Source organism: Oncorhynchus mykiss, chromosome 10, assembly GCF_057628025.1.
Source record: "Oncorhynchus mykiss isolate SJ-2025 chromosome 10, ASM5762802v1, whole genome shotgun sequence".
Taxonomy (NCBI): domain Eukaryota; kingdom Metazoa; phylum Chordata; class Actinopteri; order Salmoniformes; family Salmonidae; genus Oncorhynchus; species Oncorhynchus mykiss.
This window is the reverse complement of record NC_143031.1, coordinates 51,566,181-51,581,330: the sequence shown is the minus strand read 5'-3', so window position 1 is coordinate 51,581,330 and position 15,150 is coordinate 51,566,181. Positions and strand designations below refer to the sequence as shown.

At 44.4% G+C, this 15,150-nt stretch overlaps 1 protein-coding gene across 1 annotated transcript in view; it reads right to left on the bottom strand.

Annotated features, from left to right (window-relative positions):
* LOC149980055 (uncharacterized) overlaps window positions 1-14,051 on the bottom strand; it is a 40,158-nt gene extending 26,107 nt beyond the window's left edge. The window contains exon 1 of the mRNA XM_090187055.1: window positions 2,767-14,051. Coding sequence (XP_090043181.1) covers window positions 8,956-10,278 — 1,323 coding nt within the window. The 5' untranslated portion in view covers window positions 10,279-14,051 and the 3' untranslated portion in view covers window positions 2,767-8,955. The remainder of the gene's footprint in view (window positions 1-2,766) is intronic.
* Between the last annotated feature and the right edge of the window lie 1,099 nt (window positions 14,052-15,150).

Here is a 15,150-nt window from a genome sequence, read left to right as displayed (position 1 = left end):
CTGATCCAACTTTGATGTAATGTCCTTAACAAGTCAAAATGAGGCTCAGTAGTGTGTGTGGCCTCCACGTGCCTGCATGACCTCCCTACAACGCCTGGGCATGCCCCTGATGAGGTGGAGGAGATCCCTCAGGAGACCATCCCAGACCTGGACTAAAGCATCCGACTAACTCCTGGACAGTCTGTGGTGCAACGTGGCGTTGGTGGATGGAGCGAGACATGATGTCCCAGACCTGTGGACGTCGGGCCCTCATACCACCCTCATGGAGTCTGCTGGAGGTCATTTTGCAGGGCTCTGGCAGTGCTCCTCCTGCTCTTGCACAAAGGCGAAGGTAGCAGTCCTGCTGCTGGGTTGTTGCCCTCCTACGGCCTCCTCCACGTCTCCTGATGTACTGGCCTGTCTCCTGGTAGCGCCTCCATGCTCTGGACACTACGCTGACAGACACAGCAAACCTTCTTGCCACAGCTCGCATTGATGTGCCATCCTGGATGAGCTGCACTACCTGAGCCACTTGTGTGGGTTGTAGACTCCGTCTCATGCTACCACTAGTGTGAAAGCACCACCAGCATTCAAAAGTGACCAAAACATCAGCCAGGAAGCATAGGAACTGAGAAGTGGTCTGTGGTCACCACCTGCAGAACCACTCCTTTATTGGGGGTGTCTTGCTAATTGCCTATAATGTCCACCTGTTGTCTATTACATTTGCACAACAGCAGGTGAAATTTATTGTCAATCAGTGTTGCTTCCTAAGTGGACAGTTTGATTTCACAGAAGTGTGATTGACTTGGAGTTACATTGTGTTCCCTTTATTTTTTGGAGCAGTGTATATACAATCAAAGAACATATAAAAAATAAAAAAATATTACTTTGCAACCATTGAAACAACTGCATTAGCTCGGATTTATAATATAAAATAATATAACTATAAAGACTGGTATTTCACTTACCAGTCTAAGGTAACATAAAGTCTGTGACACTTTTACAGTAGATTTCTGCTAGAATATCATCCAAAATCTGTATACCTGGACTTTGATTTAGCTTTTCCAGTATTAGTAGCCATATTGTAAGTTCAAAATTTGCAAAGACTTATTTGTCATAACTCACAGATATGTGTAACGCACTTCGACATGCTCTTGCATAAATGTCCAAACGCCACTCGACTCATACGCGCGAGGTTAGATGAAAGATTTTGCTTCACACAAAGGGTTTCTACCTACTCTCGTAAAGCACAGATCATTGGCAATCCAGCTAGCTAGGTTTCAAAATGATTGGTGGTTATTGGACAAAGATACAGTCAATCAAGTGAACACCGCCCGTGTCATCAGTGCTCAATGATCGTGCCTTCCTGTCTAAAATTAGCTTTCCAGTGGACATACTGAATGCAGAATGATATAGAAAGACTGGTTACTTTTTAGAGTGTCTGAGGATTAAATACGAATGTAATTTGACTGGTTGAAACAACGTTTAGCGTTTAATTTTTACAGATTTCTTTCTTTGCAAGTTGAACGAGTGGAAATACAAAATTGATCGTGCAGACTATATGAACCTTTTTAGGATATGAAAAAGGATTTTATCAAACAAAACGACACTAAATTTTATCTCTGGGCCCCCTTAGGATGACAAATCAGAGCAAGATTTCAGAATGTAAGGAAATGATTTACCTTCAGATGTGAATGTATTAAACTGTCGCTGTGCTAAAAGTGTTTTGTTGTTGTGCACTCTCCTCATACAATAGCATGGTATTTTTTCGCTGTGATAGCTACTGTAAATTAGACAATGCAGTTAAATTAACAAGAATTTAAGCTTTCTGCCCAATTAAGACACATATATGTACTGTTTTATTTGTTGTTGTTTAAAACAACGTTTTTGTCACATGAGCAACAACTGTCCCGTTGACGTTTTAAGAAGGAAAGACATTCCAAAAAATGTACTTTTAAGAAGGCACACCTCTTAATTGAAATGCATTCCAGGTGACTACCTCATGAAGCTGGTTGAGAGAATGCCAAGAGTGTGCAAAGCTGTCATCAAGGCAAAGGGTGGCTATTTGAAGAATCTCAAATATAAAATATCTTCACTATTATTCTGCAATGTAGAAAATTGTAAAAATAAAAGTAAGTGTTCTAAAACTTTTGACCAGTAGTGTATGTGTCAACTGTTGTTACTTCTGTTTTCAATTCTGTTGTACATTTTTTGTTTTTGTTGTTACCAATTTTAATAAATGTTTTTATGTACAATGTATTGTTTTTCTTACATTTAGATTTCAGTGAGAATTTCATTCATGTACAGTATTTTTCTGGTGCCAGTATAATGCTGTACATTTACAAGGAAATGTTTTATAGTGCACCACCACCACCACCCAACCTCACCACACTGCTCACCCCACCATCACCACAATTCCAGCAATCAACACCACTACCATCACAGAAGGTTGGTGGCACCTTAATTGGGGAGGACGGGCTCGTGGTAACGGCTGGAGCGGAATTCATGGAATGATATCAAACACATGGCTTCTATGTGTTTGAGGCCATACCATTTGCTCGTTTTCAGCCGTTATTATGAGTCATCCTCCCCTCAGCAGCCTCCACTGACTTCCACCACCCTCATCCCATTCAACCGACCACCACCAGCACTACCATCAACACCACCACACACTTTCACCCCACTGCTCAACCCCACCACCATCCCAACCATCAACACAACCACCAACACCCTCATCCCACTGCTCAAACCACCACCACTCATCCCATTGCTCACCACCGCACCCACCTTGTATGATCTGACAGACCCCCCATCCTCCTTCACCCCCAGAGGCGTCCTGTCATCTCCAGTGTCTGCCCAGTCAGTCACAACCCGAAACATACCGTCATGTCCATCTCGCACCACACAGCACTAGACTGGGTATAAACAGACACCAGTTAGGACTGGTCTCTCGAGAACATGCATGTTGCTAAATCTCTGGTCTTGGTTTCTCCTCCTTAATGGACGTGTTTGTGTGTGATGGCATTTATTTTGCAATGTCTCTGTTATTTAAAGAAGGTAGGTGGGGATTTCTGAGCTTGAATGTAATATACTTGGCATATTTTCTCGTTTAGAGGCTGTATAGAGTTATTTTCAGAGGAAACCCTTTTCGCTAGTCTAATTATCTCATATTCACTTGGTTTTGACCCCACACAATATCAACAGAGCCCTCACAGATAACCTGGATGGTCTATATCACCCCATCCTTTTCCAAACAAAATACTAATTGGATATGGTTCTCCATCTCCAGATCTTGGTGCCTCTTCTCCAGAGTGATGGTGTACAGTGCTTCTGTCACATATAGGGGCTCTTACCATCCATAACACTGGTGTTAATATCCTGGCACAGCTTAGTCAAATAAATTACGGCTGTAGGTCCCACTATACAAGCAGGGAAAATTAAGATAATACCCTATACCAAAAAGCCATGGGTGGAGGATAGACTAACATAAATGCAGTTTACACACCTTTTGCAGAATAATTGATTGAAAATATAGGGAGGTTTACTTTATTCATGGCGAACTGCGATCAGCAAATACCAACATGCTTTTTTTAACCACTTCATTATTGCTTGTAACTATTTTGCATTTTGAAAAGAATAATGGACAAGTGTTGCACAATCCAGGTGTGGAAAGCTCTTAGAGCCTTACCCTGAAAGACTCACAGCTGTAATCACTGCCAAAAGTGCTTCTACGAAGTATTGACTCACGGTTGTGTAAATTATATATTTGTCTATTTCATTTTCAATAAATTTGCAAACATTTCTAAGAACATGTTTTCACTTTGTCATTCTGGGGTATTGTGTGTAGATGGGTAAGATTGTTATTTATTTTAAATCCATTTTGAATTCAGGATGTAACACAACAAAATGTGGAATAAGCCAAGGGGTATGAATACTTTCTGAAGTCACTGTATCTCTTTAATTGCACTCCCTTTTGCTATTCACAGGCAGTGAAAGATTCATACACATCATCAATGTGTACATTCATAAATGTGTACATAGTTTTCAATATAAACATAGATTTGGAATACTGTTCATGTATAGATTCATTCATACATATTTGAATTAAATTGTTTACTGTATACAGTACATACTGTATGTGTGTGTGTGTGTGTGTGTGTGTGTGTATGTGTGTGTGTGTGTGTGTGTGTGTGTGTGTGTTTGTGTGTGTGTGTGCGTGCATGCACGGTCATGTTCATTTGTTCCACCGTAAACCGGGGTGTCAAACTAGGGGGTTCAATCCTGCCTGCAGGTAGTTGGGGGTGGGGGCAAACTCAGTATACTTTAAAATGACTATAACCAAATGAAAACTATGTAGAAATCATAATCTGTCATTCTAAGCTGAGACATGCTCATTAGCTTTTTAGCTATTCTGAAAGGTAACCTTATGGGCTTTCTGTTTCAATGACAATCTATTCATACATTCATACAGTGTCCAGCTCACTAATAATCACCCAAATGAAAGCTTGATAGTCAGGATGCATCGGAAATTCCCAAAACGATGGATAGAGGAAATTTTTTGACAATTTTGACAGTGAGGAAATATAACCCATTTTCAGTGCGTCCCTCTGGATCACGTTGAAGACCGAATGAGGCCCCCAGGGCAAAATGACAAGCCTGCCATGAAGGGAATAGGGTGCTATTTGGGACGCAGGAGCAAGTTACGTTTCGGTAGATAACAACTGGCTTGGTCTAGAACTGCAGAGTGAGAGAAAAAAGAGTGAGAGTGAGAGAGAGAGAGAGAGAGAGAGAGAGAGAGAGAGAGAGAGAGAGAGAGAGAGAGAGAGCAATGCTTTAGGTCCCATCTGGGTTCACTTTGCTAATATTACTTTATTATTATTTTACGCACTGTTCAAAGTCTCACTGGGATGGCAGCCACATAGTTCACATTTTTTTGTGATTACTTCTGGGCAGGGGGAGGAATGTTCTGCTCCTGCACCTCCTACTGCACCCTATCACTTTCTCCTTAAGCCATGACGAGTAGGGACCTCCTCTCGCCTCCTTATTCCATGGGGTACATACAGTAGACAGAAATTGAATGAAGTGCTTTCAAAAACCACAGGTTTATTTTTCTGTTTCGGCGAAGCAATAAAAAAAAATAAAAAAAAACACAACTGTTGTCAGAGTGTGGCAGGGCTGTGAATAAAGAGTGGCATGACTGGTTAGGTTACTGTACAGTGTGTGCTCTGTGAGTATGAGTATGTTGAGGGTCAGTGAGAGAAACAGCTCAGTTGGTAGAGCATAGCACTTGCAATGCTAAGAAAGTGGGTTTGATTCCCAGGACCATCCATACGTAACATTTTTTTTAAAATGCACTCAGGTCGCTTTGGATAAAAGTCTGCTAAATGGCATATTACTAGAATCAGGAGGGGACTGTAGCCTAGGTTGACGATGACAACGGGATTCTAATTATTCAATAACTTTTTGCAACAAAAGGGAGCAGCTATGCTAGTTAGCAATGGTACTGGTCCCACTCTCTGACCACACTCCCTCTGGCCTTGATGGAATCTCGACCCCCCCTACACACACACATACATGCATCTGTCCTCTGTTCCTCCCCACCCACTGCTCTAGGATATGACTCAGGCGACAGCGTGTGTGTGTGTGTGTGTGTATGGTTACACCACCAATGCCCTGATGTCTGTGATGACTCAGAACACTTTCACTGGTAGCAGGGAGATGAGGGAAGTAAATTAACCCCGTCATTCATCCTTTCCCTGTTCTGACTCCACACACAGCCCTCCTTACCCTACTCCCTGCCTGACTCATATCCTAGAGGACACACACACACACACACACACAACACCCCCACCCACTCCTACAGCAGCAGTGGGAAGAGCACCACACCTCTTTTCCCTTTGTCATATCCGAGAGCGGTGGTGTGTAGACAGGCACATCCCCACCCGAATCAAACATGTATCGCAATGTTTCACATCCTTAAGCAATGGAGTGTGACATAAACACATATTCATTCACACAAACACACACACACACACACACTTACACACTTACACACACACACACACACACACACACACACACACACACACACACACACACACACTGCCCAGCCTCGGCACCCCCCCCCCCCCCCCACCCCCTCCACTGAGAAAATCTGAGACGGTGTCAATGTTCAAAGAATTCCTCATATGGTCGCTTCCCAGTGGACTGAATCATCTCTATAAGTGGATTAGTTGTGCGTCCTCACTATGAGACACACCCCGGTCAAACCCAGTGCCATGTATTGTTTTCAGCAGCCTAGCTGTGTAGCATATTGTTTTCAGAGACAGAGAGTCACCTCATAGACACTGGTGGTCAATAAATCTCCACCGCTGAACTTTACGGAAGAACTATAACAAGTCATAGGTCAGCTGTGAGGTCGGTGTTCGTCATCTGCCCTTTTAGAGAAAGACTCATCAGACCCTTTCCTTGTTTCTCTACTCATAAGTGACTAAGGGAATTTGAAATTGAACGCCTAAAATTGAAAAGTTTGTTTGAGTGTGCGTGGTCAAATGTCATTGTCACTTTCTGGGAAATGTTTTGTTGTTTATTTTGAAGACAGTAACCGATTCCCTGTCCTGAGTTGATCCTTTAGTTTAGTTACTGAGTTGTTTCTGCGTTGGATGAGAGCTTCCAGTTTTGTCCTGCACTCAGTTATATCCCCACAGACAGAGTCCTGTAATGTTCTTATTATACTGAACAAAAATATAAACACAACATGCAACAATTTCAGATTTTATTGAGTTACAGTTCTTATAATGTCATGCCCTGACCTTAGAGAGCCGTTTTATTTCTCTATTTGGTTAGGTCAGGGTGTGATGTGGGGTATTCTATGTTTTGTTTTCTATGTTTCTTTGTTTCTATGTTTTGGCCGGGTATGGTTCTCAATCAGGGACCGCTGTCTATCGTTGTCTCTGATGGGGAATCATACTTAGGTAGCCCTTTTTCCCTCCTTCAGTGTAGGTAGTTGTCTTTGTTAGGGGTACTATAGCCCTTGTAAGCGTCACGGTCGTTTTTTTTCTTATTTTTCTTGTTTTGTTGGCGACTTTAACAAATAAAAGAAAATGTACGCTCACCACGCTGCACCTTGGTCTGGTCATTTCCAGGAAGACGGTCGTGACATAGAGAGCCTTTTTAGTTCTCTATTTGGTTAGGTCGGGGTGTGATTTGGGTGGGCATTCTAGTTTTTCTATTTCTTTGTTGGCTGGGTATGGTTCCCAATCAGAGGCAGCTGTCTATCGTTGTCTCTGATTGGGAATGATACTTAGGCAGCCTTTTTTCCCACCTTAGTTTGTGGGATCAATAACAGATTATTTTACCAGACTTACATTTTCCTTTCGTTCTGTGCCCCAAATGTGTGCATACTACTGATAAAGTGAACAGGTTTAGCTAATACTGTAACATTATGGAACAATGTTGTTTAAAGGGGAAGTGCACCTTCTTATTTGGTATAGTTCTTTGGCTTGCTCCTCAAGAAATGCTGGCGCCCCCCCCCCCCCCCCCCCACACTCAATCACAACAAACCTCCTGCAGGTTGAGTTCAATAACTACAGGCAGATGTATGGTGAGATGCCAGTGGAAGCTTTGAATAGGTCAGTAGCCTACAGAGTACTAAGTAATACCACCAGTTAGAATAGATGATATCTGATAAACAAACATATACTATATTATCTGACAAGCAAACATATACTATGTTGAAGTTTGAACAGGTCAGACTAAACCTACATCATTTTGATATCCCCTTCAATAATGGTCGGTGAGCAGGCAAAAGTTAAGGCTGGAGGTAAGATCTTTGCCAGCGCCCCATTTATGTGCATGGCAGTGTAGATCAGTTCCTGGCCCCTCATCAAAGGTACTTGTCGGTCACATACAAACACACACACAGAGCACTGATTAAATTATCAATGGTGGTTATGATTAGCATGGTGGAACCAACCCTTCGCTGTATTCACCTTTCTATTTCACTTCAGATATCATGATATGTGACGTGAAATGGAATGGTAAACACAGCAATTGGGAAAAAACTTGAAATAGTTTTCAACTTTGACCAGGTCAAATGTCACCAACATGATTCAAGTGTCTCACCTGTTCCCCTTGAAGGAGTGCTCACAGCAAGGGCATGACTGCATGACACACATTCCCGTTGTTGATGATACTGTTTGTCTCATCGGGACAGTCACTCGGGTCAAGCTTATTTTAGGTCCTCACTAGTTACCACAGCCACAAAGTCATAAAGCCTTACAATTTCTCTTCTTAAAATGTGATTTTAAACCTAACCCTCACCATAACCACACTGCTAACCGTATGCCTAACTTTACATTGTTTTCATGAATTTTCACGATACAGCCAATTTTGACTTTGGCTCTGTGGCAACTAGTGGAAACCCTAATTCTATGCTTTACAAATGTAGACTGACTGTAGCTCCAGATTGGAGTAGATTAGTCCTGTCCTAGACAATACAGACTGCACTTGCTACTAACTAATTTGCAAATTCGACTTGTAGGCTAACCTTAGCTAGCTAGCTAACTAGCTAACGTTAGCTAGCCTGTAGTTAGCTAGCCAGCCTGCTGTAACGGCTTTCCTCTTCCTCTTCTGAGGATTAGTAGCAAGGATCGGACCAATACGCAGCGTGGTAAGTGTCCATGATACTTTAATAATCACTGAACATGACAAAATACAAAGTGAATGAAAACGAAAACCGAAACAGTCCTGAATGGTGACACAAACAACAAAACAGGAAACAATCACCCACACCACACAGGTGGGAAAAGGCTACCTAAGTATGATTCTCAATCAGAGACAACTAACGACACCTGCCTCCCCCCAAAGGTGCGGACTCCGGCCACAAAACCTGAACATATAGGGGAGGGTCTGGGTGGGTGTCTGTCCACGGTAGCGGCTCTGGCGCAGGACGTGGACCCCACTCCATCATAGTCTTTAACGCTTCTTAACCCGCCTCCGTGGAGCCTTTCGAGCGGCGACTCTCGCCGCCGACCTCGGACTGGGGACCCTAGCAACGGGTCCCGAATGGATGGGAGATTCCGGCAGCACCGAACAGGCGGGAGAATCCGGCAGCGCCGAAGTGAAGGGCGACTCCGGCAGCACCAGACCGGCGGGAGACTCTGGCGGTTCCGACGTGAAGGGCGACTCCGACAGCGCCGGAGTGACGGGCGATTCTGGCAGCTCCTGGCTGACGGACAGCTCTGGCAGCTCCTGACTGATGGAGGGCTCTGGCAGCTCCCGACAGACGGGCGACTCTGGAAGCTCAGGACAGACGGGCGACTCTGGAAGCTCAGGACAGACGGGCGACTCTGGCAGCTCAGGACAGACGGACGGCTCTGGCAGCTCCCGACAGACGGGCGACTCTGGAAGCTCAGGACAGACGGGAGACTCTGGTAGCTCAGGACAAACGGGAGACTCTGGCAGCTCAGGACAGACGGGAGACTCTGGCAGCACTGGACAGACGGGAGCACCTGGAGGAAGGAGACGGAGAGACAGCCTGGTGCGTGGGGCTGCCACCGGAGGCCTGGTGCGCGGAGGAGGCACCGGATAGACCGGACTGTGGAGGCGCACTGGAGGTCTCGAGCACCGAGCCTGCACAACCCTACCTGGCTGGATACTCCCCGTCGCCAGGCCAGTGCGGCGAGGTGGAACAGACCGCACTGGGCTGTGCTGGCGAACTGGGGACACCGTGCGTAGGGCTGGTGCCATGTACCCCGGCCCAAGGAGACGCACTGGAGACCAGATGGGCTGAGCCGGCTTCATGGCACCTGGCTCGATGCCCACTCTAGCCCGGCCGATACGAGGCGCTGCAATATAATGCACCGGGCTATGCCTGTGCACCAGGGACACCGTGCGCCTCACGGCATAACACAGTGCCTGCCTGGTCCACCTCTCTCCACGGTAAGCACGGGGAGTTGGCTCAGGTCTCCTTCCTGACTTAGTGTGCCTCCCACCAATACATTTTTGGGGCTTCCTCACATCCCAGCCGCTCTGCCGTGCTGCCTCCTCATACCACCGCCGCTCAGCTTTCGCTGCCTCCAGCTCTGCCTTGGGGCTGCGATATTCCCCAGCCTGTGCCCAGGGTCCTTCTCCATCCAGAATCTCCTCCCATGTCCATGAGTCCCGAGATTTCTGCTGCTGCCCGATGCCACGCTGCTTGGTCCTTTGGCGGTGGGTGGTTCTGTAACGGCTTTCCCCTTCCTCTTCTGAGGAGGAGTAGCAAGGATCGGACCAATACGCAGCGTGGTAAGTGTCCATGATACTTTAATAATCACTGAACAAGACAAAATACAAAGTGAATGAAAACGAAAACCGAAACAGTCCTGAATGGTGACACAAACAACAAAATAGGAAACAATCACCCACACCACACAGGTGGGAAAAGGCTACATAAGTATGATTCTCAATCAGAGACAACTAACGACACCTGCCTCTGATTGAGAACCATACCAGGCCAAACACAAAACACAACATAGAAAATGAAGATAGACAGCCCACCCCAACTCACACCCTGACCAACCTAAAACAAAGACATAACAAAAAAACGAAGGTCAGAACGTGACACCTGCCTTGCTAGATTATCAAATGATAACATTACATAACTAATATATAGACAATATACAATATATGTGTATGAGCTACGACCTAGCTAAATTGTAATGAGGTAGCTATAAATAGCTAGCTATGCTAACGTTAGCTAAAACATTAGCTAACCTGCCTCACTAGCTAATGTTATAGCTAGCCTGCCTCACTTTATCAAAAGACAGCTAGCTAACGGTGACTAACACCATTCCGTACAAATTTACGCAACCTGATTCAAATTCGACACAAACCTTCAAATAGGTATGTAATGACACATTATATAAACTCTTTCTCATATTTTATTTACATTTTAGAGGTGATAAGGTGATAAGTTGGACAGATCAGGTGAAAAAAAGCCGTTTCCCCACACGACATCTTTCCCTTTCACTATCACGCAATAGGTTTCGCTTCCCCACCCGCCATTTTTAAAAAGACCCGATGGAGCTCATTGCCGCCTTGAATCATACAGAGATGGGCATCATGAAGGGTCTCATCATTGAAATTGTGCTTTACAATGGTATTGATATTACAGTTGCTCTGGAAGTATTAAGTTTTTTGGGCGCTAAAATGATCAATTGTACGGACCAGCATGATGTACAAAAGTGAGTTAGTTAACGTTAACTATATAACCAGCAATAACGTTATCTAACGTCATTAGCTAAATTATACTAAAGAGGTCCATATATTCCAATATCACTCACCACCAACGGTTGGAAACCAAGCTAGCGTTGCAAACCAAGCTAGCATTACTGGTGCAGACTTGGGGATCGACACACTCCAAACACCTAGCTATTCATCATAACAGGGTCGGCAGGGCATCCAAACCTTAGAAATTTGTCTGTGGAGGCTTTTCAGTTTGCCATTCTTTGAGGACGTTGGGGGCAATGAAACAACAGTGCCCCATTCAATGAAGGGATTGAAGTGGGAGGAGGGAAGATTTGCACGTGGAGCTCAGCAAAAGGGGGAATGATTTGTTGACATAATTGTAATCCAAACTCAATCTTCATTTACTCATTGTGACGCAAATGAGGTTCCAAACTTAGTTTTAGACGAGACTGACTTTATGACCAAAAGTATCCTATTTACACTTTGTACCCAAATTTGACACTAGAGTAAATGTTCTTGACTAATATCAATGCCACAGGTCGTTTTCAAAGGGATTAGTTGCTTTTAATGGGGTAGTCACTCTTTAAATTAAACAAATGGTTAGCGGAGAGAGGCTATGTGGACGCAGCTGAGAGCCGAGTGACCCGAATCACACACCGTTGTGTAAGCTAAGGAGGACACTGCGTAGACTGTATCATGGTGACATCTAGATGGCTACCAACATTAGTTAATTCTTGAGTAGGCTGCTATCCTACTTGAAATATAATCCTGGGAGGACAGAATTGGCCACGTTAATAGCTAACGTCTATTTCTGTTTGAGGAACAGGAATAAAACTGGGAACAAAAGTGATTTTCAGAACCTTAATTTTAAAAGCATGGGAACCGGTTAATGACATTATTTTACATTCCGGGCATTTTTTTTGTCCCATAAAAGCTTCTAAGCAAAGCCCTCACTCTCACTCAGAAACTTTTTCCAGTGTCTGCCTGCTTGCCAGCTGAAAATCTTTGCCAATGTGTGTGCTTGTGTGTGAAGGCAACCTGCCTCTCCCCCTCCAAAGCACAGTCTAGTAGCCTACTGACACTCTAAGTGTTATTCAGAAATTAGCAAATGAGATGTTTTATTAGAAAATAATGGAATATTCTTTTAAATGCTAGTTAAGGATACTATAGTAATCATGTTTCACATTGAATTGATTTACTACAAATGTAGTTCTGATGCCACTCTGCACACACAAGGTTGTTAGCTAGCTAGTCCAACGTTAAGCCAACTCTCTGAAGTTCAAAGATATGAAATGTTCCTTCATAGAAACCGCTCCTCCGCAGGTATAATTCTGTTGGCCTAATTCAGATAATGCATGTCTTAACAACAAGATGCCCAGTGCTTCAAGCCAAGCCTCCTTCTCCAACCTCTCTCACTCTCTCCCCATCTGCAAAATGTCAGTCGCATCTCACACCCTACACTTGTCTGTCCAAGCTGTTCTATCCGCACTGATTGTTGGAGTAATTTAATGTTGAGCTAAATGTAAAAAAGGAAAATGGTTTCAGACCATGTGAAATTAATTCTTCACAGTGAAAGCTTGGTCCCACAGACAATAGGGCTTTTCATCTATAGAAAAGCATTACCTACGCCCCTCACATAACCATGACACCCCCATTGATTGTGATTGAGCTAGCTAACTGTCCTAGCACACAAGCAATCGTGACCTTATAGGGATGCCTTGTGGCAACAGGAAGTGTCTTCATTAATCCCCAAAACAGTCTTCCATCCTCTGTAGAACGGTCAATTCTTAACGTAAAGACTTGAAACTCAGGGCATCGTTAAAGAGTGTTCCCAGGAGGCCGTACATTGAATTTCAGTGACTTAATTGGGGACATAGGGGCAGTTTTGAGGTGTTCAAATTATTTAATTTTACATCTTTTTGATCAGGGGATTCAGCATATGAAATTTGAAGTCAACTGACCCAAAATCATTTTTGACCTCCATTGGACACAATGGTCTTGCAGTTCTAAAAACTAAGAGCCTTGTTATGAATTCTTGAATTAATTCTGAAGAAGATATTGACTTGAAATTGTCTGCCTGCCTGCCTGCCTGCCTGCCTGCCTGCCTGCCTGCCTGCCTGCCTGCCTGCCTGCCTATCTGCCTGCCTAGCTGTCTGCCTGCCTGTCTGTCTGTCTGTCTGTCTGTCTTCCTAACTGCCTGTCTGCCTGGCTAACTGCATGCCTGTCTGTCTGTATGTCTGTGGGAGGGAGGAGGCAGAGAGAGGAGGGAGAGAAAGAGATTAGAGGAGAGGAGGAGAATGAGACAGGGAAAGAAGGATGGAGAGAGAATGGAGGGGGAGGAGAGAGGGAAAAGGGGGAGTGTGAGGGAGGGGGGAAAGTGGAGAGAGAGGGGGAGATGGTGAAGGAGGAATAGGGAGAGAGAAAAGGGAGAGGGAGAGAGAGATGAAAGGAAGGGGAGGAAGGGATGGAAAGAAGGCGGGAGAGAGAATGGAGGGGGAGGAGGGAGAGAGAAGGGAGAGTGAGGTAAGGCAAAAGAGGGAGAGAGGAGAGGGTGAAGGAGGGAGGGGGAGAGAGTGAGATGAAAGGAAGTGGAGGCAGGGGAAGAAGGAGGGAGAGAGAAGGGGAGAGTGAGAAAAGGGGAGAGAGAGAGAGAGAAGGAGAGGGTGAAGGAGGGATGGGGAGAAGGAGAGAGAAAGATGTTAGGTGGAAGTAGGGAAAGAAGGGAGAGACAATGGAGGGGGAGAGAGAGAAGGGGAGGGTGAGGGAAGTGGAGAGAAGGGAGAGAGACTGAGAGGGTGAGGGGGAGAGTGTTGAAAGGGTGGAGGGGTTGAAAGAAGGGGAAGGGAGAGAGAAGAGAATATGGGGGAATGAAGAGGATAGAGTGAGAGAGCGACAGACATGAGATAAATAAGAAAAACTTCAACCCTGTGATGCTTATTTTTTCCCATTAAATACAATTTATTGAAAAAAATGTCAGCTACTGTGGGGTGAGTAGGGGTCTTAGTATTAGTAACACATCCTTGGTGCATTGCGGTTGTGAACCAATGCTAGGCCACCTCTGTCAATGAGCTGTCATGACTGTCCTGTGAGGATCAGAATGGGTCAGATCAGCTTCATGGGGGATGACAGTAACCAGGCCTTCTCTCGCCCACAGAGGGGGGAGGACTGGATGTGAGACAGTTCACACCCTGTTGTAAATTACAGGAGAAGGGGGCTCTTTCTCCCCCTTCAGTATGAACAAAAGGAATGTCTTTGTTAACTTCTCTAGGGTAGGGGGCAGCATTCGGAATTTTGGATGAAAAGCATGCCCAAATTAAACTGCCTGCTACTCGGGCCCAGAAGATATGATATGCATATAACTCGTAGAATTGGATAGAAAACACACTAAAGTTTCCAAAACTGTTAAAATAGTGTCTGTGAGTATAACAGAACTGATTTTGCAGGCGAAAACCTGAGAAAAACCCATTCAGGAAGTAGTTTTTTTTGGTTTTGTAGTTTTCTATTCAATGCCATTACAGTATCCATTGACTTAGGACTCAGATTGCAGTTCCTATGCCTTCCACTAGATGTCAACAGTCTTTAGAAATTGTTTCAGGCTTGTATTCTGATAAATGAGGGAGTAAGACCAGTCGGAATGAGTGGACCCTGCCGTGTCACAGAGCTTTTTCATGAGCAATCCCGAGAGAGTGCCTTTCTTGTTTACCTTTTATATTGACAACGTTATTGTCTGGTTGAAATATTATCGATTATTTAGGCTAAAAACAACCTCAGGATTGAATATAAACATCGTTTGACATGTTTCTATGAACTTTATGGATACAATTTGGATTTTTTTGTCTGCCTGTTTTGACTGTATTTGAGCCTGTGGATTACTGGAGAAAACGCGTGAACAAAACCAAGGTTTTTGGATATAATCGATATTATCGAACAAAAGGAACATTT